This window comes from Protopterus annectens, chromosome 3.part1 (assembly GCF_019279795.1).
Source record: "Protopterus annectens isolate FY-2018-M chromosome 3.part1, PAN1.0, whole genome shotgun sequence".
Lineage (NCBI taxonomy): Eukaryota > Metazoa > Chordata > Ceratodontiformes > Protopteridae > Protopterus > Protopterus annectens.
Window position 1 is genome coordinate 574,155,680 of NC_056732.1, and position 22,138 is coordinate 574,177,817.

Sequence of the window (22,138 nt, forward strand, 5' to 3'; positions counted from 1 at the left end):
TTCTTATCTTACCTAGTGTTATAACCGGTTCAGTTTCTTTTCCCTAATGGGAACCTACATGAAATTATGTCTTTGTTTTCTTAATAGTGTGTTTGGGAGTGGGGCTCAGGCCCATTACTCTTCTGCTGTTCTTGCTGTTGCTCCTGAACCTCACAGCTGTCTCTGACATAGTGGCTGTTATTTCTGCCCTGCTCATAAATGCCTTGCTATTAGATACTTCATCCTTTGTTGTAATGGATGTGTTTACCTTGTCTTAGTATATTGTGTGGCAAAATGCACTGCAATCTTTTCTCTGCTCTGCCCAACACTGCCCTCAGGATGTGCTTTCTTTCTGTTGACAACATTATGAATATGTCTGCATATTTCCCCACTACAAGCCACTGTGTGAGGAGCTCAACTGCTTGATTGTATTGCAGTTATATGCTACTTCCCACCTGCCTGAGGTAGGATGTGGGCTTATATTCCCCCAGAAAATTAACCCCGTTTCCCAGTGAATTATTGAAGGACCTCTGTGATGTTCACAAGTGGTCAGGTCCTTGTACCTTTTTCCACCATGTTACTGTTTTCTAGTTGTATTAACAGTAAAATGTGTCCAAGAACTTCATGAGTCAAGTGTCTAATTGGTTATCAAATAAGTCAAGAAAATTGATAATGTGTTCTAACCTACACACACAAGATATGTGTACCACATGACATGCAACTTCCTGTAACTAATTCATTACATTTAAAGAAGTATACCTCATATCTCACATCCCCATTTCTGAGGGTTTGTTCATTCATTATCTAGTAACTTGGGTAATCCAACTAAAGGCTGCTTGAGGGGGGGGGGGCTGGATAACCCTGAACATGGTTGCCATTTCATTGTTTGACTCACACCGTACTCAGTATCACATAGTCAATATATGTATACACACACACACACACACACACACACACACACACACACACACACACACACACACACCACACACTGATTGGAAGAACACCACTTTAGTTACCTCACATTTTGGGTTGTGGGAGAAACAGGAGCAACCAGCAAAATCCTACATGAACTCAGGGAAGATATGCAGACTCTGCAGAGATGGCACCCCCCACTGAGAACTAAACTGGCAAACTAAACACTGTGAGACAGCAGTACCAACCACTGGGCCACACCTTAAGAGGGCTTGTTGAAATTCCATAGACTAGAAATGTGATCCTTAAAATATTAAGTGCAATTGATTTGGACAATTTACTAGTCTAGAGTTGCACTAGCATAGATTATCCTCTTAATACATGGCACAGTAATCTCAGAGTTATTATATCAGCAATAGAGTGCTCAGAGATTTTATATATATATATATATATATATATATATATATATATATATATATATATATATATATATATATTCCCTTCACAAGCTCGAAGTTTCAAAACTGCAAATGAGATCATAAGATCAAAGTTTTGAAACCTCGAACATTTTCAGTGGAGATCGCCGTACAGCGCAGAATGGGAAATTTACCTTTCTCCTCACTGTAGTGTGATCTTGGAGTTGGTATATTTATTTAGCAGGGTGTATGAGGGATGCAGCAGAGCTTACCTCCCTGCAAAAACATAAAAAAAAAAGTTATGTTTTTATTTTTTATTTTTTTTTTTACAGTTTTGAATTTTTCAATTGAATTGTACAGGTTATAGGTCACATTAAAGGTGGGAAAAGTTTTTAAATGATTTATTGTGGTCTCATTTTTTATATATCAAAACCTGGCATTTTAACAGGGGTATGCACACTTTTTATATCCACTGTACACACACACACACACACACACACACACACACACACTGTATATACATATACACACATATATGGATAGATAGCAGTAGTGTGAGAGGCACAGTCCCCCGCATTAGGAGGTGTTGAGAGTGGGGCAGATCCTTCTGCAAAATGCTTTAGTGGTTTAGCAGTGAGTTTTGAACTTTTCTGCTTAATTTGTTTCAATCACATTTTAATTATTGGATTCCAGGAACCAGAATTTTGGGTCTTGTACTTGTGATAGGGCGGAGCTGTATATAAATTCTTTTTAAACCTTTATCATTCTGTCCCAGTGCATTATTGCAGATGTTAACATATTATCTGACATGTAATTGAAAGTCAAAGGTTTCCTTCTCGTGAACATGTAAAACAGTGGTGATTTTATTCATACCGAATATTTGATATATAATTGATCTTAGATTTTTAGTGATCTTATGTTTTATATGGCTTTTATAATTTCTTGTGTTTTCTTACATTTCTCTCTAAATTGTTTCTTGGAGCTTTTGTCTGTAGGCCTCCACTGAAAAGGGGTTCGTGCCAAGTCAGTCTTTTCTGGTAAACAAATGCTAATAAATAAACGAATAAATAAAATATGCATATATTATAACTGTGAGGTAACATGCATCATGTTACAGTGCCCATCTAAAACTTGGCATTTTCTGTGTACTAGGAATATCACAGGCTATTTACATCAAATATTTTGTTTTTACTTATTCAAAACATGTTTTAAATAACCTAGGAAATTAAAATTTCCATTTCATTTTCATTCTGAAACATTCCATATGTTTGCATGGTTTCTTCTTTTGCATTCCATGTCTCAGATATTTATTTATTATTTATTTATTTATTAATTAACATTTGTTGACTGGGAAAGTCCACTGGGTCAGAGACCCATTTTCAGTGGAGGCCCGGGGAGAAAAGCTCCACAAAGCCTTACAAAAGAAACGGCAAGTTTACAATAAGCTTAAAAAGTATACAGGTTTAAGATGCAGAAGAAAACATGCCAGAAATACAATTTACAGGATTTTACATTATTCTACACAAGATGCAGAAAAAAAGATTTCAAAAATACAGTTCACAGGATTTTGCCTTATTATACAGTAGAAAAGCATTGGCTTTGAAACAGTACTTTCTAAGTTATGAGTATTATGTTGTGCTCTTTAAGGTGGTTTGCTTCTGAGGCAGGTGTAGAATGGATTATTTAGATAATGTGTTTTTAGAACTACTTTAAAGGTTTTTGGGTGGTCAGTTTGGGTTATTTCAGAAGGTAGATTATTCCACAGTTTGGCAATAGAATGGGAGAACAGACATTGTCTTGCTCTTTTGATGGGTTTTGTTATAGAAAGCAAGAGTTTACAGGAAGATCTTAAGAGTTCTTGTAGGGGTATAAGTTTGTAGGATTGAGTTGAGGGCTGGGCATTCATTAAGTTTACTAATTAGTTTGTGGGCCAAGGTCAGCTGGGTGTATTTTAGATGGTGGGCAAATTCTAGCCATTTTAGTTTGGTGATTGCTTGGCAGTGACGAGAATGGTGTGGTTTTTCGGAGGTGAATTTGGCTATTTTATTATATCAGGATTGCAATTTATTACTGAGGCTTGTGTGAAGATTGGTAAAAATGGCACTGCCATGCAGAAGGAAAGGGATGAGTAGGGTATTAGCTAGTTTTATTTTGGTATATTTATCCATGTAGAGCTTGTGGCGATATAGTTTGCCTAGTTTGAAGTGAGTTGTCTTTATTGCATTCAGGATGTGTGGTTCATAAGTGAGTTTCTTATCTATTGTTATGCCTAGTAGTTTGGCTGTTTTTACTAGTTCTTTTTCTGTGCCATCTTTAGCAAGGATTTTGAAGTCAATGTCAGGTGATTTTGTAGAGAAAAGTAAAAGTTTAGTTTTTTGGGGGTTTAGCATTAGTTGTGTGTTAATAAGCCATGATTCAATAGAAGTAAAAGCCTTTTCTGTAACTGTGAGGAGATCTGAGAAGTTTTTGGAGGTGGATATCAGAGTTGAATCATTAGCATATTGGATGATATTCTGAATTAGGAGGACTTTGTGCAGGTCATTGATGAAAATATTAAACATTAGTGGAGCTAAAGTGGATCCTTGTGATACTCCTATATTGTTGGGTTGTTAGTCAGATTGTACATTTAGCCACCTTACTGATTGTTCCCTGTTCTGTAAATAAGATGTAAACCAATTCAGGGATTTTGGGCGCTGTTGACGCTAGGCAACTGATTTGTCCTTTTATGATCAGTCTTGTTGCACTTGGAAAGCCTCAGTCTACAACTCTTAAGTGTCACATTTCACACAACCTCTGTTTTCTTGTTTCCATACAAATTATGACGATTGTGGTTACTCATCTTCATTGGACTTTGGTTCATTGTATTTGTGTTATACAGATGTCTGTGATTTCTACAATGCTGTTTTCTGTCCTCACACAAACCACATAATATGCTGGTTTGTCAATTATTTTAGCTTCAAGCTGCAGACTTCCCCATTACTTTTATATTCTTAATTTGTCCCCACCTCTAAATCTTTGCTCAGTGGTCCTGTGGTAATGACAAATCATGATGGACAACACCACCACATTACACAACCTCTAAAAAGAACCACAAACAGTATGTTGCCCTGCCAGCAGAATCACCAGTTGCATTTTAGTCACCTCATGTATTTTAGTCACCTCACAATTTGCTGTCAGAGATAACCCTAGTGAGAAGTGATCCATTTGAAACCCAAGTATTGTAAGTGGACAGATTCTGGTGAACAACTTTAATTTTGCCCTCATGCTAGCTGTCAGCCCATAGTGCAATATTTTCAACTTCACAGCCCTTGCTGTCAGAAACCTGTGGTCTAGAGCATGTGCCCCAATCTCCTGTCTCTTCTGGCATGTAGTAAGAACAGCTAACCTTTCTCACACTTCTCACACTTCTCATAATTCATTGCTTTAATATTTCTATTGATGCACCTGTGTGGCCTTCCCAGATAACATAACATCTCACTTTACATGTGGTCTCCAGAAGTACATTCCCTGCTCATGGTAAAGGGTCACCACTGTCCTCTACATTTGATGCATGTTTTGACAACCCACCACTGCCGACCAGTAATCAAGGAGCCTCAATCCTCACCTCTGGCACCTGTGGGGGGATGTTGACTGAGAGGATAACAGGTACACACACACAGTATTTCCAAATGCAGCTCTCTGCATCAAGTGCAATTTCCCTTAAGAGCACACTGAGACCACAGTCCGTCCAGGGCTGCTTTCTCCCTCTTCCTCCAGACCTCCAGTAAGACATCCCACTGCCACAGCTACAGACTTGAGATCTCAGCTGAGTGACCTACCCAGCACCCTCTCTGTCCAACCAGTGCTTCATGTATCTGCCCAAGTAGCTGACACACACACTCTTTGAGGTTTGAATTACACATACAACACAAGACGCACACACACACACACACACACACACACACACACACACACACACACACACACACACACACACACACACACACACACACAGACATACCTGGGAAAGGCTGACACAGGTTTACTAGCTACGATTCCTTCTGCCCAGACTATAAGGTAGTTAACCACTGCCACAAGTCATTCCTTATCAGTTACTTTAGTACCCTTAACAAAGGGTGTCCAGTCTTACTATGTAGTATTAATACTAATACAAATGGTAGTTTGACCAAGAGCATGGCTGTTATGAGTGGTCCACATAGTGTCACCAAGTACATATTCAAGTACTCTCAAAACTTAAATGCCTGCACACAGATCAGCCACAATGAAAGGTTTAAATATATTTAATAATAAATAATAAAATAATGAGAAAATACTAAGTATATATTCATAGTGACTTCAGAGTTCAAAACACAGGAAATATTTAAAACAACATTGAAGGACAGTCTCAAACAAAGAAAAATAATATCTAAACTAAGGTTTACTATATTCCTGACTGAACCTAAGAGAGTTAATATACCCTAATAAATTACAATGTAAATGTGGTGAATTGTGGTTCTTCTTGTTGTCAGGTCCAAGACGGAATGCAGAATAATCTGTCTCACTGAGAGACTTCACAAAATAATATCAAAAATATTACTGCTGGAATAGCTTGCAGAATGACATCATTTCTCGTCATCTGACTTCTAGTTCCCAGGCAAAACTCCAAATTGCTGGCAGCTGGTAGCATTTAACATCTACCTGTAAAAATACGTAGACAAGGGTATTTGCTCGGATCTTTGGTAGGTGCTGAAAGTCATAAAACAATTGCATTCCTTCATGCTTCCAAAGTAGCAATTAGTTCACCCCAAAGACAATCCAGAAAGCTTCCTAGTACAGACTGTGTGTCTGTAGCTGCATTGAAACCTGTCAGATAGCCTCTTTATGGCCTAGCCTATAAAGTGATTTAATTTCAAATATTTTCTAAAGTTTGATGGACTCAGGTTAAGCCTGCAGTTTCCTCTGTTAAGCATATACATTTAAACAGTTACCATAGTGCATGTACATTTCTGTTCTCTCCAACAGGGAACATTGTTGATGCATTTCAAACAAGCATTTTACAAATTCCTTTTCAACACAAACATCTGTACAAGGCAGTTTGATGTACACATGATATGCAGTTGTAATACATTTGTAACACAAACATCTTATATAAATTATTTTGATATTCACAAATGACATATAATTATTTACAAAATTCCAGCTAGCTGTGCTGGCAGTACCTCCTTTTGTCACACATATCCTCTGCAGTCTTTGAATGCATTTGCTGTACACTACATTTCCGCATCATAATTTCTATTGCAACAGTCCTTACACACTAAATAGAACAAATAATTATTGGGGGGGGGCAATAATTGCCAGACTGTTTTCTGTATCCATACTTTCCCATGAAATCTTCTTCATGCCAAAATGTTTTTTTTTTTTTTCATTTTATTGGTGGACTCCATGTTTCTTTCTTTGCCCTTTGTTAAAAGTGTCTCTAGTTGGTGATCCTTGTCTTGTACTTCAGTGGGGCCATCATCACAATTTGCATTAGTCTCATGATCTTGCTTTGTGCTTGTTATTTTTCCATGACCTATATACTGTGAAGCTCCTGATGAAGACACAACTATTGCATAAGCATTTATTTTACAGTAGTACTACAAGGGTTTTCAAGGCAATAGCTTTCAGCTGATCCATGCTGCCTCCTTCTTCCTTTTCAGTTGTCAGGCAGGAGATGCTTGAATGATTATAGTGTTGCACAACTGGTAGGTTTACAGGTAATAATTTAAAACTCCCAAGACTCGTAAGGTTGAGTCCCAGAGACAGAATATGTGAAAATGAGGAATTAAGTCCCAGATCACTGTGTCTCAGAGTATTTATTCCCTTTTCTCTAAGATATGATGTTCACAAAGTTAATACATATAAGCAACAAAGATGGAGGTGTGCACATTGGGGTGTGCAGTGGGGCTTGCAACCTCTGAAAAAGTAACTAAAGGAGAACAGTGATTATCAACATTCAGTGTCTTTGTAAGCCCCGGGTTTGCAATTACTGTTGTCAGAATTATGATAGGGAGACTGATTTAGAATTTGTTTCACCTCACTAAGGATATTTATTGTATTTATTTAGTCCTTTGTAGGCAGTCATTTGTAGCTTTATGCTACTGATATCTTTTATCAATGCTATCACTACAGGGAGGTTCCCGTTGTCTTCATGAGAGTCTCCTAGTGGACTCTGTTAGAATAGGTATTTGCTTGGGGATGCCTATGGTGCCCTATTACCAAATATCCCATTAAATGTGCAGACTAATCTTGTTTTGCATTAAGAAAGTCTCTTGTAAAGCCCATGAAGTACTTGAAGGACAGACATGTGATGAGGCTAGCTACTGTTATATAAGGAATTAAATGTAGCACATTGTTTTCTAAAATGTATTAAAGTTTGTATCTATTGAATTAACTGTGCAGGATTATACATATGGGATATAGTACAGCTCTATGAAAATGGAAACTGCCGATCTGTTTTCATGTAGCTATTTTTATTGTATACATTGTGCGTGCACAGACACACAGGCACACATGTTCTCATATATAACGCACAGACACACACACTGTTCTCATGCATTCTGTAAAGACACACACACACACACCACACCACACCACACAGATTTTCCCTTTGCAAGTAGCCCACCAGACCTACATACAACATACTATTCACCAAAATATGCCATTTTATGGCAGGGGATTTGTTCCACAATATCACTGCATACAACTCTACTAAGTATAAGTTCACCATTGCTGGTGACTAGGAGTTTGTGCAAACGATTCTCACTTGCATCCACACAAGGCCATTACAGTCACATCACATGTTCCATTTGCATAGCCCTAGCCAGAACTACTCTATTCACACTATTCTTTCTTGCATATTTTCCCACAATAATTACACTGCACAACATATAACCACTACATTCAGACTGTAGATTTTGCCAAATGATACCCATTATGATTCCTACTCACAGAAGCATGCATTCAAATAACACCTTCAGTCTTTGCGCTGCTAATACACCAGGTCTTTCAGCATGTTTGCATGCATCTAGGTAAACATATGCACACGTGTGTGTGTGTGTGTGTGTGTGTGCGTGTGTGTGTGTGTGTGTGTGTGTGTATCTATGTATGTATATATATATATATATATATATATATATATATATATATATATATATATATATATATATAAAAATTTGTGTGTGTGTATATAAAATATCAAACCTCAAAAAAACTAAACAGAAACACTGACATTAACAGATATTGAAAGCAAAAAAAAAGTTCGATCAAATGCTTTGCTTTTCTGTTCACTAAATTAAAAAAAATAATAATTATCTGTCTGAATAGTGTTACTGTTAAGGAGTGTTTTTTCACCACCCTCCATCTCACCTTACTCATGTTGACTAATTCTAACCCTAACCCTGATACTGCTCCTAACCCAACCCTACATAGTACATTAAAAAAATACTTTCCCTAGCAGTACCACTACACAACACACACAGGTATAGAACCCACACATAACATACATGCACAACACTAAACTAATGCCTCTTACCGATCTCTTATTCTAACCATAACCCACAAATACTTGTACATACACCCGTACACCAATGCCAAAACTTACAGAACATTCAAAAGTTTCAGCTTTAAGTTAAAACTCCATTTGCATACACTCAGCCAGAATTACGCATACCATGCATAAATATCAGTGTTCCAAACATTGACATTTCCAGAATTCGCATTTAATAAAACACACACTTGATGAAACACCACATCAGTTCAATTTGTCGATATTCTGTATTTCTTGACAAAGTGAACTGTAGCCATATATATATTGCTGTTGGAGTGCTAGAATTTGTTTATATTTCATGTCTTAAGCACATGTTCATATCTTATACACAATACATTTAGGCTGTTGAACATATATGAGTATATGACTAGCATTTATTATTTGTGACATTAGATATCAGTTCACTTTTTACCGTCATTCCGAATGATACTGGAGTGGAGAATGTGAGGATGTTTTTGTCTAGGTTATGGAATATGAATAATGACAAGATTATTCTTATTTGTTCACTGCTTGAATTGATCCTAGAAAATAATGTTTTTATTTTTCAGGACGCATTTTATTTACAGAAGATTGTAGTTGCAATGGGGACAGCATGTGCAAATTCTCACACTAATGCTGTCCTCGTACAATGGGAGTTTGATTATGTACACAATAATCATTTTTTTATTGATAGTTTGGCTTTTTATAAACGTTTCATTGATGATATATTTATTTTGTGGAGAGGAACTGTGGAAAGTTTTGATAAGTTTTTGATTTATTTACACAGCACTACTTCTTTTTTGAGGTTTAGTTGTAATTATTCTTATTGTGGGATTCATTTTTTTAAACGTCATATACGTAAGAATAAATTGGGCCTCTTTGAGAGCAGAGCATTTAGGAAACAATGTAAACAGAATAGTATTCTACACAAATCTAGCATGCATCCCAGACATATTACAAGTAATGTTGTCAAAGGACAACTACTTAGAGAGATGCGTCTGCATAGTAAATATACATCAGCAGAACTAGCCCTTGCAGCTGCCTCAGAACGGTTTGTTTCCAGAGGGTACTCTGTCTCTGAAGTTAACCATAAGAGGGATATTGTATCTTCCCAAAGAGATACTATAGCCAAGACTTGTTTTAGTGACCAATATACGATTATCAGTGATATTTCAGATAGTTCACAAGAGTCATTTACGACTACTTTTGACCCACTCCATTGGAACTTCAGATATTTGTAATGTCTGCGGTGGTGGTGCTGTGGTAGTGTTGTCGCCTCATAGCAGGACGTTGTCCCATTCGATTCTCAGCTAGAGTGTCTTCTGTGTGGAGGCATACGTGAATGGGGCGTGCCTTCGTTGAAGGTTGTGCGTCAGGGCTGGTAACCCGGTACGTAAAAATCCACTACTAATCATTAGCGGACCGGAGTTCCGCTGTGGCGACCCCTAACCAGGAAAAGCCAAAAGACACAAAACAATCAAGAGGTACTGGCCAGTGAGGAGGTAAGTGGAGTAGTAGGTTCTGAACCCAGGTTTGCTTTTAGGAATAACAGGTCATTAAAGTGACAATTATGTTATAAGAATTCGGGGGCAGAATTAATAATGTTATTAGATCCAATCGGTTTGGCACTTTTCCCTGTAGTTGTTCAGCATGTGCCTACATTTTCTCAGCATGTGCCTACATTTTCTCTACTAGTTTTATTTTATGTCCAGCTACTCAAAGAAGGATTGATTTAGATTTTTATGCAGATTGTAGAACCCAACATGTTATTTATTATGTACAGTGTGGTCTTTGTCCAGCCTATTATATAGGTAAGACCAATCAGAGTCTGAAAGCAAGGCTCTTAGAACATATTAGCTATGTCAAGAATGCAGATGAATGTAGAGCTTTGGCTAAACATGTTATGTTGAATGGTTCCTATCATGTTTAAATTTACTGTGATAGAGGTTATGAATGTACAGCTGAGGGGGGATTTAAAAAACAGGACAGAATGTGTGGAGTTAAGGTGGATAATATCTATGCGAACAGATATCCATCCAGGTTTGAATGGGAAAGTGTCAGTAAAACCTATTTTAAAAGCACATAATAAGTATAATGCTTTAGAGATTTGTTTTACATATTTATTTTTTATACATGTATATTTTTTGGTTTTTATGTAGTTTTAGTATGTGAAAGTTATGCTGTTTCCCACATTTATAATGGTGTTTTTTTACCTTGGAGATGATTGTTTTTTTGGGGGATGTACTAATCCTCAGTTCTGATTGGAGAATGATTTCCTGTTTGCATGAGAGCATTATTTTTAAATGCTAGCTGTTCTTGAACCGAATGGTCTGATGAAGTTGCGCTTATAGTGAAAGTGCTTACCACTGTTCGTACTTAATAAATTATTAGTTTGTTTGCTTTATCCTCCGGTGGTGGTTGGACTGTTTGGTTCCTTGTTGTTTTATTTAGTTAACGTTCCAACCTTTACCTGTCAGCTCTATTTTTGCTTTGGATATGACTAGCATTTATTTCTCTACAGTGCAGTTTTATGGATTAAATTAGCTGAAGAGGTCAAACTGCATGCATTACATTAATTATTATAAAGGTTTTCTTTGTGTAAGGTAGGACCTTTAGAACACAGCAAGCATTTAACAGTAAAGTAGAGTAAAGCATGTAAGCAGGTTTTAGCATCTTCATTTGTAGGTTGTTCAGTTGTGTGGTACTTGGTAAACAAGCTAAATAAATAAATAAACTATTTTACTATGGATATAAATAAGTTGTTTTTTATTTATTTATTTATTTATTTATTTATTTATTTATTTATTTATTTATTGGTAAAAACATGTCTTGCTGACCTTTGCTTTCTTTACTTTGCGTAGGGGCAGGCTGACCTTTTGAAACTTGCCAGGAATGAGGTTTTGGAAAACCTGAAGCAGATTCATTATGCTGCTGTGACATGTGGACTGAACAAGGCTGGCACTGGGAATGCAGAGGCATCTAAACCACGGCGGAGTCTGGAAGCTATACCGGAAAAAGAAGCATGTGACGATGAAACTGGAGATTGATGAGAATGTACTGCATACCTAAGTTCTGATCGTACGTGAAGCGGCACGGACTCAAGGACCAAGGGAAGCTGCACAGTGATTCTGCCTTGCACTTATAACGAGAGCTGTTCACACCTTGAAATGAATGAAGCACAACTAGCTGCTCTTTCTGTCAGATGAGCAAAACTGTGAATGTAGCACTGGGGTACATGAAGTCACATGACACTTAGTGGTGGACACTCTGCATTGTTAATCCCTTGTACAGTATGTGTATATGTACTGTATGTGTATATATACATACATCTATATTTATATATATTTGATGTCTTGTTATTTCAATCATTGTGTAACTTTTTTCACTGCAGTCTTGTTTTCCTCATCCCAGGAATCATGACCTGCCATTTTGTTTATTTTATGAAAAAATATTCTCTGGACACTGTTAACCTGAAGTGAAGTGAAGCAGAGACAGTGTTCATTTTGGAAAACCTGCACAAGTGATTTTATGCCAAGTCGGAGTCTGTGAACTGTAGGAAGACTGTGCCATAATCATGAAATACTTTGTATATACCTTATTGAGCCATAAATGAAAACCTTGAATGCACTGTAATTAACAAGTGGGCACAGAAGAGTTGTTGCACTAAGTGAGCCAGGGGGCAAAAGGGGAAACATGCAAATTAGTATGAAGTCTTCTATTCAGAGTTATTATTTCCAGGATGTTTTACCAATTTTTCTTACATTTAATGACCAAACAAGGAGCTTCATGTTGTAAATGCTTTTTGTTTTGTGAAGTGAGTACAATGTACACATCAAAAAGAAAGTTTTATGAAGCAATGATACAATTAAAGATCTTATCCAAGTTTAACAATTAGTGTTTTTTTACTTATAAATTCTAAAACATTTTAAGTTAATTTTATACATATATTTTTGAGAAACAGTGTCCCACATAATCAGGTGGAATCATAAGCCAGGTAAGAAATAAATCATGTTAAAATTTTCAAAATGCACATCGCAGAGATTGTGAGTAATAAAAGTAATCCACAGTTCTGTGTTGTTATTTGTCTACACTGTAAAACTTAAATGAATAGCAGGTGTGCCAATTGAGCAGAGATAACAGAAGATGTGAGTGCACCAAACATTCTTTCTGCAGGGGTGAAGGTGAAACATTTTGGATATGGCAAGGCATGTGGAACTAGACGGTGTGTGGTCAGGCAATGGAGTAATGAGGTATAAAATCACTAGTGGTGGATGTTACATCTCCCTGGAGGAGCAGTAAATAGTTCTGCACTCTAAAAAATAAATTTTACTATATTTGAAGACAGACTTTTAAAGTGAGAAATAAATGTTCAAAAACAAGTAAAATGTATTTTGAAAATAATGAAGTTGCATTGTTTTTCTTTTACTAGTCTATTTACTGTTATATGTTGGGGTTAGAAAAGTCTTCAACTTTGTAGTAGACAAAATTTCTAGCAAAGAGTCAAATTCCAAAAGAGTTGCTCTAAGTATAACTGACTTACTCTGGTGTAAGCATGCCCTAACTTCGGAAGACCTGCTCTTGGTGTAAGTCACCTACTTTGGTGTAAGACCAAGAAGCAACAATTGCACAAAAATAAACTTAATATCCAAACACCGTGCAACCCAAACCACCAAGGAATACTGGAAATGAAAAGCAGTCAGGGACTCTGAAAGTGCATAATTAACTTAAATATTGAAACTGATAAAATAATAAATAGCAATACACACTGAAAGCCCGTTGTTAAACGCTTTCGTCTGATATGTTGTGCCATAGACTTCAGAACAGGAAGTACAGAGTTCACACTGTTTAAAAAAAAAAAAAAAAACATGTCATCAACCTAATTAATACTTAAAGCGACAGGTACCTAATTCCAGAGAAGACTAAACCCGTCAACAAAACAAAAACCTCAATATGTAAACCGATGAAATGTAGTAAAAACACATTTTAAAGAATTGATAATTATAAAAACACAGAGAATTATTTAAAAAAATAATTATTGTTAAAAAAACTAATTTTCTAAGATCTCCAGGAGAATGAGTAGTCCAAAAGATGCCTGAGAAAAATAATCAAATAAAATGAAATTGGGCCCTGGTGTTAGAAATAATTAAAGTGTAGCAGCCCTTAGTTTAAGGACTGGAAGAACTGAACTTCTGGTCTTTGATCTCTGGAGGGCAGGTTGCATCCAACCTGATCTGCCAGTAATATTTCCAATATTCTAAACTAGTTTCCTACACGCCACCCCTGGGATTGGGTTCCACACTATCCAGAGCAGCAAAAACAAACTTTTTGAAGGACCCACAGGACAATGAATGCTTATATACAACATTTTTAGAATTCTTGGTTCTAATGTCATATAGATGTTTGTAAATTCTTTTTTGAGGGGGTGTTCAGTTTTAACTACATAAAAAGCTGGTCAGGATTCACACTTAGCCAAATAAAACAGTCTGCTTGCATTGCAGTTTCCCTTACACAATTGAAGTCTCTGGGCTGAAAAATTGTCCAATGACAATCTGATTCCAAAACTTAAGGACAATATGGACAATTCCCACATTTGTGGGTGCCATAATTACTGGGGACTTTCGATTTCTGGATAGGTGTTTTCTTTTCAAACAAATTCTTCAAATTACAGCCAGACTTGTGGACAAATATAGGTTGTTCTCCTAACTTTTTTAAAACATCAACATTAGCTTTGAAATCCTGCCAGTTGTGGATAATGTCCTGTGTGGCCTTTTGATATTTCAGAATCAGTGCCCTATCCCAAGAGTCACAATTGCAACCAACTGATCCTGTGTCAACAGATGACTGGTTGTCAGAATTGATGCCCAGTATTGGTTTAATCTTTGAAGTTCTGTTTTCAAACACATTCTTAATAGTCTTATCTAAAAGAGGGGTTGGATAGCCTCCCTCCATAAAACATATTCTTAAGTTTGTTGATCTCTGCAGCAAAAGTGCTGTCATCTGACATCATGCATGATAATCTGATCATCTGTCCTTTAACCAAACCCACCTTTTGCTTATAGGGATGAAAACTGGAGTAATGCAAATAAGAATTAATAAATGTGGGTTTACATTAAATGTTAGTAATGAAACCACCATTGTTTTTGTAAACAAAGCCATCCAAATAGTTCACAACATTTTCATTTTATGTGTATGTGAACCTCAAAAACTCAGTCGTGCAGTTTAAATAGTTAAACTGCACAATTATATCCTCTGGACCATGCCCCAAAATAAAAATACCATCCAAGTATCAAAGGTTGAGTTTGCAGTGGGCATAAAAAGGATTGTCTTTAAAAACAAAAGAACTCTCCCAATAATACAGGACCAAGTTGGCAAACAATGGCTACCACCCAAGTATGTCTATAAAATTCTCCTTCAAAGAATAGGAAATTATTGTCTAAAACCAGGTACATAAGAGAAGTTAATAATCAAATGTCCTTTCCTGTTAGAAATGCATAATGGGAAAGTATTTCAGTGAAATATTCCGACCCCATATCCTGAAATATACAACAAATTGACGACATCCATGGTAAGAAACTGTAGATGGTGCTGTATAGTTCCAGCTTAAATTGTCTTATAAAGTCCCATGAATTGTTTAATAAGTGATGTGTTTTAGGATAAATGAGTTTAAGTGAATGGTCCAGAAATACAGCCAATGGATAGGTTTTAGACTGCTGTGCCACAGCAGTTGGCCTCAGGGGGATCTCTGATGTCCTTATGCACATTTGGTATCCCAAAAATTGAGTGTTTTTTAAACAGTGTGAACTCTGTACTTCCTGTTCTGAAGAAGTCCATGGTACAGCATATCGGGCGAAAGTGCTTAACAACAAGTTTTTAGTGTGTATTGGTATTAACTGTATTATTTTATTAATTTTAATATTAAAGTTAGTTGTGCACTTTCAGAGTCCTATGCTGCTTTTCATTTCTAGTATTCCCTAGTGGTCCGTGTCGCACTGTGTTTGGTTATAACTTTGGTGTAAGGGTTATCTACAAACAGGTAACCAAAATAAGTGGATATCTGCACCACAATACAGCCAAGAACCAAAAATAATGTGCAGAAAGGACCAAGCTAAGAAACATGTCTAGAAAGACAGCTAGTGGATGCGTCTTAGAGCCCTGCGCTGCCACAGTAGGTCTAAAAGGAGGTTGCTTATATTTTTATGTACCTTAGGAATTCCAAATATTGTCAGTATCATAGAATTTGACATTTTTAAGAAGTTAAACAAATCTGGTGTTATTGGTTCTTGCATTAAACAGTCCTCTAACTGTAAATCTATTTTATGGTATAATATATTCACTTCATTTCTGGAGGCGAGTAAATAAATATTAACATCTTGCTGTAAATTAAGTATGATGCCTGAATAGTCAATGGATTCATAAATAACTGTGCCCCCTCCTTTATCCAGCTTCATAATCCTAATTGACTTATCTTCTCACATCCCACCAGATATCAACAACAGTATTAATATAAAATGTTATTTAAAGTTCCTGTCTACTAAATGATCACATTTTTTATTAAATGAGAATTTTTTTACGTCTATGTTATTATTGTAACTCATTACAGGCAGGTGACACCTGTAAGTCTTTTTACAGTTACTTCCCCTAGGCATCAAATATTGCATGTTCATATTGGCATTAATAATTTCAAATACCATGTTACATACAAAGTATTGCAAGATTTCATCTTAAAGGTTACACAATGGAAAACACAACTGTGTTGATATTTGATCTCTGTCTAGTGCAGGTAAAGAAATATTGATTGTTGTTCATGTATTTATGTTGACATAAATGTTATGCTTTTCTAAATATTTTTTCAACCAAGTAGACCGACAGAACTGCTTAACCTCATGTGAAAATTCTCAGCTGGATGAGCAGAGTGCTACTAACAGTATGTGAGTAACTTGACTGGTTGCTGTGATATCGTTAAGTTGTTTACAAAATACTACAAGCATAATAGCTACTGTGTTTACTGTGACTCATAAAATCCTGATTGGAACCTAGAACCTAAAGAATACTACCACTATAAAAGTAGTTTGTGCTGGAGAGTTTGCCATTTGCACTTCTTTAGTAACACTTATTTTTCCAGAGATATGTACATTTGTTTGAAATGTGAGGACATAATTTCATTCTATCAAAAAGCTTAGGCTCCGCCCATTGTAAGTTACAGTTCAAACTTCTGGAGCTGCATTGGAGGGAATGAGTTAAAAGACTTGGACTATTCTGGGAGGGTCCCGATCAAATACTATGTCAAGAACCCTTTTTTAACCTTAACTGACCCCAAGTGCTACATCGCTCTTTGAGATTCAAGTACTCACTATACAGACGTGCTTTAGGTAGAAGAATTGTAGGAATCAGATTTACTAATATTGTGTGCCCCATTAGTTAGGTAGCATAGAATGGTGGTCTGTAGAATGACATTAATGTTGAAGAAGAGGAGGAGGAGTGTGAGGGCAGCACCAAGGATCAAATGGTGGAAACTGAAAAAGGGTAATTGTGAGGTGGCGTTCAGGGAAGAGTTAAGACAGGCACTGGGTGGCAGTGAAGTGTTACCAAATACCCTTGGTAACTACAGCAGAGCTAATAAGGGAGACTGCTAGAAAGGTGCTTGGTGTGACATCTAGATAGAGGAAGGAGGACAAGGATACCTGGTGGTGGAATGAGGAAGTACAGGAGAGTATACAGAGAAAGAGCTTGGCGAAGAAGTGGGATTGTCAGACAGATGAAGAAAGTAGACAGGAGTATAAGGAAATGAGGTGTATGGTAAAGAGAGTGGTGGTGAAAGCTAAGGATAAGGCGTATAGAGAGTTGTATGAAAGGTTGGACACTAAGGAGGGAGAAAACCTGTACCGATTGGCTAGACAGAGGGACCGAGCTAGGAAAGATGTGCAGCAGGTAAGAGTGATAAAGGATAATGAGGGAAACATACTAGCAAGGAAAATGTGTTGAACAGATGGAAGGAATACTTTTAGGGGCTGATGAATGAAAATAATGAGAGAGAGAGAAAGCTGGATGATGTGGGGATAGTGAATCAGGAAGTGCAATGGATTAAGAAGGCGGAAGTAAGGATAGCTATGAAGAGGATGAAGAATGGAAAGGCTGTTGGACCAGATGACATACTTGTGGAAGCTTGGAGGTGTTTAGGAGGATGCCTGAGGAGTGGAGAAAAAGTGTTTTGGTACCGATTTTTAAGAATAAGGGTGATGTGCAGAGCTGTAGTAACTACAGAGGGATAAAACTGATCAGTCACAGCATAAAATTATGGGAAAGGGTAGTGGAAGCTAGGTTAAGAAGGGGGTGATGATTAGTGATCAGCAGTATGGTTTCATGCCAGAAAAGAGCACTAGAGATGCAATGTTTGCTCTGAGAGTGTTGATGGAGAAGTACAGAGAAGGTCAGAAGGAGTTGCATTGTGTCTTTGTGGACTTAGAGAAAGCATATGACAGGATGCCTAGAGAGGAGTTGTGGTATTGTATGAGGAAGTCAGGAGTGGCAGAGAAGTATGTAAGAGTGGTACAGGATATGTACAAGGGTAGTGTGACAGAGGTGAGATCTGCAGTGGGAGTGACAGATGCATTTAAGGTGGAGGTGGGATTACATCAAGGATCAGCTCTGAGCCCTTTCTTATTTGCACTGGTGATGGACAGGTTGACAGACGGGATCAGACAGGAGTCCCCATGGACTGTGATGTTTGCAGATGACATTGTGATATGTAGTGAGAGTAGGGAACGGGTTGAGGAGACTCCTGGAAAGGTGGAGATATGCTCTAGAGAGGAGAGGAATGAAGGTCAGCAGGACTAAGACAGAATATATGTGTGTGAATGAAAGGGAGGCTAGAGGAATGGTGAGGATACAGGGAGTAGAGTTGGCGAAGGTGGATGAGTTTAAATACTTGGGATCAACAGTTCAGAGTAATGGCGGGTGTGGAAGAGAGGTGACAAAGAGAGTACAGGCAGGGTGGAGTGGGAGTGTGTCAGGAGTGATTTGTGACAGACGAGTACTAGTAAGAGTGAAAGGGAAGGTCTACAAAAGGGTAGTGAGACCAGCTATGTTATATGGGTTGGAGACAGTGGCATTGACAAAAAGGCAGGAGTCAGAGCTGGATGTGGCAGAGTTAAAGATGTTAACATTTGCACTGGGTGGGATGAGGGTAGACAGGATTAGGAATAAGTATATTAGAGGGTCAGCCCAGGTTGGACAGTTTGGAGGCAAAGCCAGAGAGGCAAGATTGCGTTGGTTTGGACATGTGCTGAGGAGAGATGCTGGGTATATTGGGAAAAGGATGCTAAGGATGAAGCTGCCAGGTAAGAGGAAAAGAGGAAGGCCTAAGATAAGGTTTATGGATGTGGTTAGAGAGGACATGCAGGTGGTTGGTGTGACAGAGCAAGATGCAGGGGACAGGAAGAAATGGAAACAGGTGATCCGCTGTGGAGACCCCTAACCAGGAAAAGCCGAAAGAAGAAGAAGACGAAGTAGTGTGCCCCATTCCCCATTTAACTGTACTGTCTTGCACCTCACAACTATAAACTGTTCAACAATTATTATCTTGGATCTGGGAGTTTGTCACAAGCCAGCACTCTTGGTTCAGCTTTAATTCCAGTTTTCCCCATGACTTGCCACTCATCTTCTCTTGTCTGCCCAATCAAAGCATTATCTGAGTTGTTTTAACATATTCATTTAAATCAGGTAGGTGTAATCCCCCTCATGTTGAGGGTCCTCAGTGATGTGTTTCTCTGGCATGTGGATGTCAAGGGTCCACAGTGATATACCCGTTTGGCATGTGGACATCAAGGGTTCCCAGTGATATGCCTTTCTGGCATGTGGACTATTGTTTTTTTCCACTGATTTGATATCGTCTTCAGAGAAGCTACTACTAACATGTTAATAACATCCAACCACCTGGGAATAATGTCATGCTAACTGCTAATATCCTCTGATCTAAGGGCAGGACAAGTTCCACCCACATTTCCATCTAGCATTTATTATCTTTTAAAAGCTTACCAATAATAAAAAATACAAAGCTAGGTATGGCTGCAGTCAATAACCCACAGAGTGGGTTCATAAATGCTTCATAAAATGATTGTTTAACTTCTTGTACTGAGTGAGCAATATGAATTCTGAGATATTTTAAATTACTGCCATGCAAATCAAGGGAGTGCCTCATCATTCAGTATTATGAGGGATTGTAATTAAAACCAAGAGTCACAGTTTTGCCCAAATTGAATTCCTGTAGTGCAGAGAGGATTGCATCTGGGTTAGTTAGGTATAGCCACGTCATCAGCAAACTTTCTTTTATGATTTCCTTCTTCTAACTAAATCCCACTAATTAATTGGCTTTTGTTTATTGCATGAGGTGAATGCTCACTAAGGGAAATGGGAGCAAAGACAAAATGGTATCCTTGGCAGGTCCCCTTCTCCAACAAAATGGAGGCAAAAATACATCAACATATTAAAAACTGCTGAAGCCTCTTCAGAGAAACACTCCAAGGAGGATACTCAGATTTCTAAGAAACCACATTTCATAAATGATAAGTAAAGATATTTTCAGTGCAATTTATTGAATGCCTCCTTGGTATAAAATCCCACAAGCAATACTTGCCTCGAATTTGTTGTGGCATATTAAGTCAACAAAAGTATTTTGCTGATGGTGCTTGTGACCTCCCTTCTCTTAGTAAAACCGCACTGGTCTGAGTTCATCAGTTTGACCATTATTTTCTGTATTCCTGTAATGCACATACTCGTATAAGCCCGGTAATCTTCATTAGGTAATGAGGTGAGGGGATATAACCGTAGTTGTTTCAAGGTTTTTTGATTTTAATACTAATGGATTTCTGACCAACTTCTGTGTTGATAACACCAAAACCTTGCTTTCAATGTCTTTGCTATATGCCAGGAAATCTTGCACCATTGTAACACTCATGTTTTGATAGACTAAACTCATGAGGCCATTCGATACAGGAGATTTACCTTGTTGAAGCTTGTTTATCTGCAGTCTTATCTGTTCCTCCAGAGTGGAGCCACAACCATTTTTTTTTGTGATCTGAAAGTGATGAAAGGTCCAACCCTTGTATCATATTTTTCCATTTTCAGTACCATTTGGAGCTTTGTATGTATTCTGAAAGACTTGCAACCCCTTTAAGATTTCACCCTTATCAAACTCTGTGTGTGAACCGTGCAAGTTAAGAGATGTAACAGTACTACTAAGTGAACAGATCCTCAGTCACAGGGCTGTATAGCCCTAGGAGATAAAACTTTAAAATTCCAGTGGAGCTTTTCTATAGCTACATTTGTCTTCTGTAACAAACAGAACTGGAATAAGTCTGTTCCTTCAAATAACTTTCCAAACATTAACCACAAGAAAATACGAAAAACAAAACTTTGTCCACAGATAAACCACCACAAAGGCTCGGATTACCTCAAAACTGAAACTTTCATAAAATACAATCACATGAAGCACTTTTCGTCCAGTAGCTTCACCGGACTTCATCAGACAAATTTTTCAAAAGAATGCACAGTATTAAAAACACTCCTTTTTAATGAATTAGGTAATTAATCAAACAATCAACTGCACCCAATCAAAACATATAAACTTTGCTGACTACTGAAGAATCATATAGTTACACGCTATGTTTAAAATACTAAACATTAATCCCCTAATGTTTTATAATGATACAAATATTTTAAATTTTTTTTAAATATTTTTAAAAATAAATACTACCCTTAATAAATCCTCTCCTAACCTTAATACCTATGTAAAAACAAAATATTATGCAAAACTTTCATTTAATGTCTTAAAAAAATTTATATATAAGGCATGTTACACTTTAGTTTCGGGTACTACAAAATTAATTAATAAACACTACATATATACAACTGTATTTTTATAAAAGGAATACATTTGTGAATAGAATACCTTTATGAAAAAGTTATTTATATATATATATATATATATATATATATATATATACGCACACACACACTTTTGAATGAAGAATGAAGAAAAGGAAAGAAAAGGTGTAATTTAAAAAAAAAATCCTTTGTAATAAAATGCATCTAGTAAGACTTCTTAGCTTCAATATACTTGAAATGGACACAACCTTGTTGAGTCCTGACAACCTACTAGCATCTAAACACATTTGCCACAACACCTCGTATTTTTCTACAAAATCCACCTCTATCATCCCCTACTATTTGATCGATAACCCTGAACTTGAATGTATATATACAGTTGTTTTATATATACAATTTT

The 22,138-nt window shown here is 37.1% G+C and overlaps 1 protein-coding gene across 1 annotated transcript in view; it reads left to right on the plus strand.

Moving 5' to 3' along the window:
• PLCL2 (phospholipase C like 2) overlaps positions 1-12,744 on the plus strand; it is a 1,801,981-nt gene extending 1,789,237 nt beyond the window's left edge. The window contains exon 6 of the mRNA XM_044066972.1: positions 11,718-12,744. Coding sequence (XP_043922907.1) covers positions 11,718-11,903 — 186 coding nt within the window. The 3' untranslated portion in view covers positions 11,904-12,744. The remainder of the gene's footprint in view (positions 1-11,717) is intronic.
• The last annotated feature ends 9,394 nt before the right edge of the window (positions 12,745-22,138 follow it).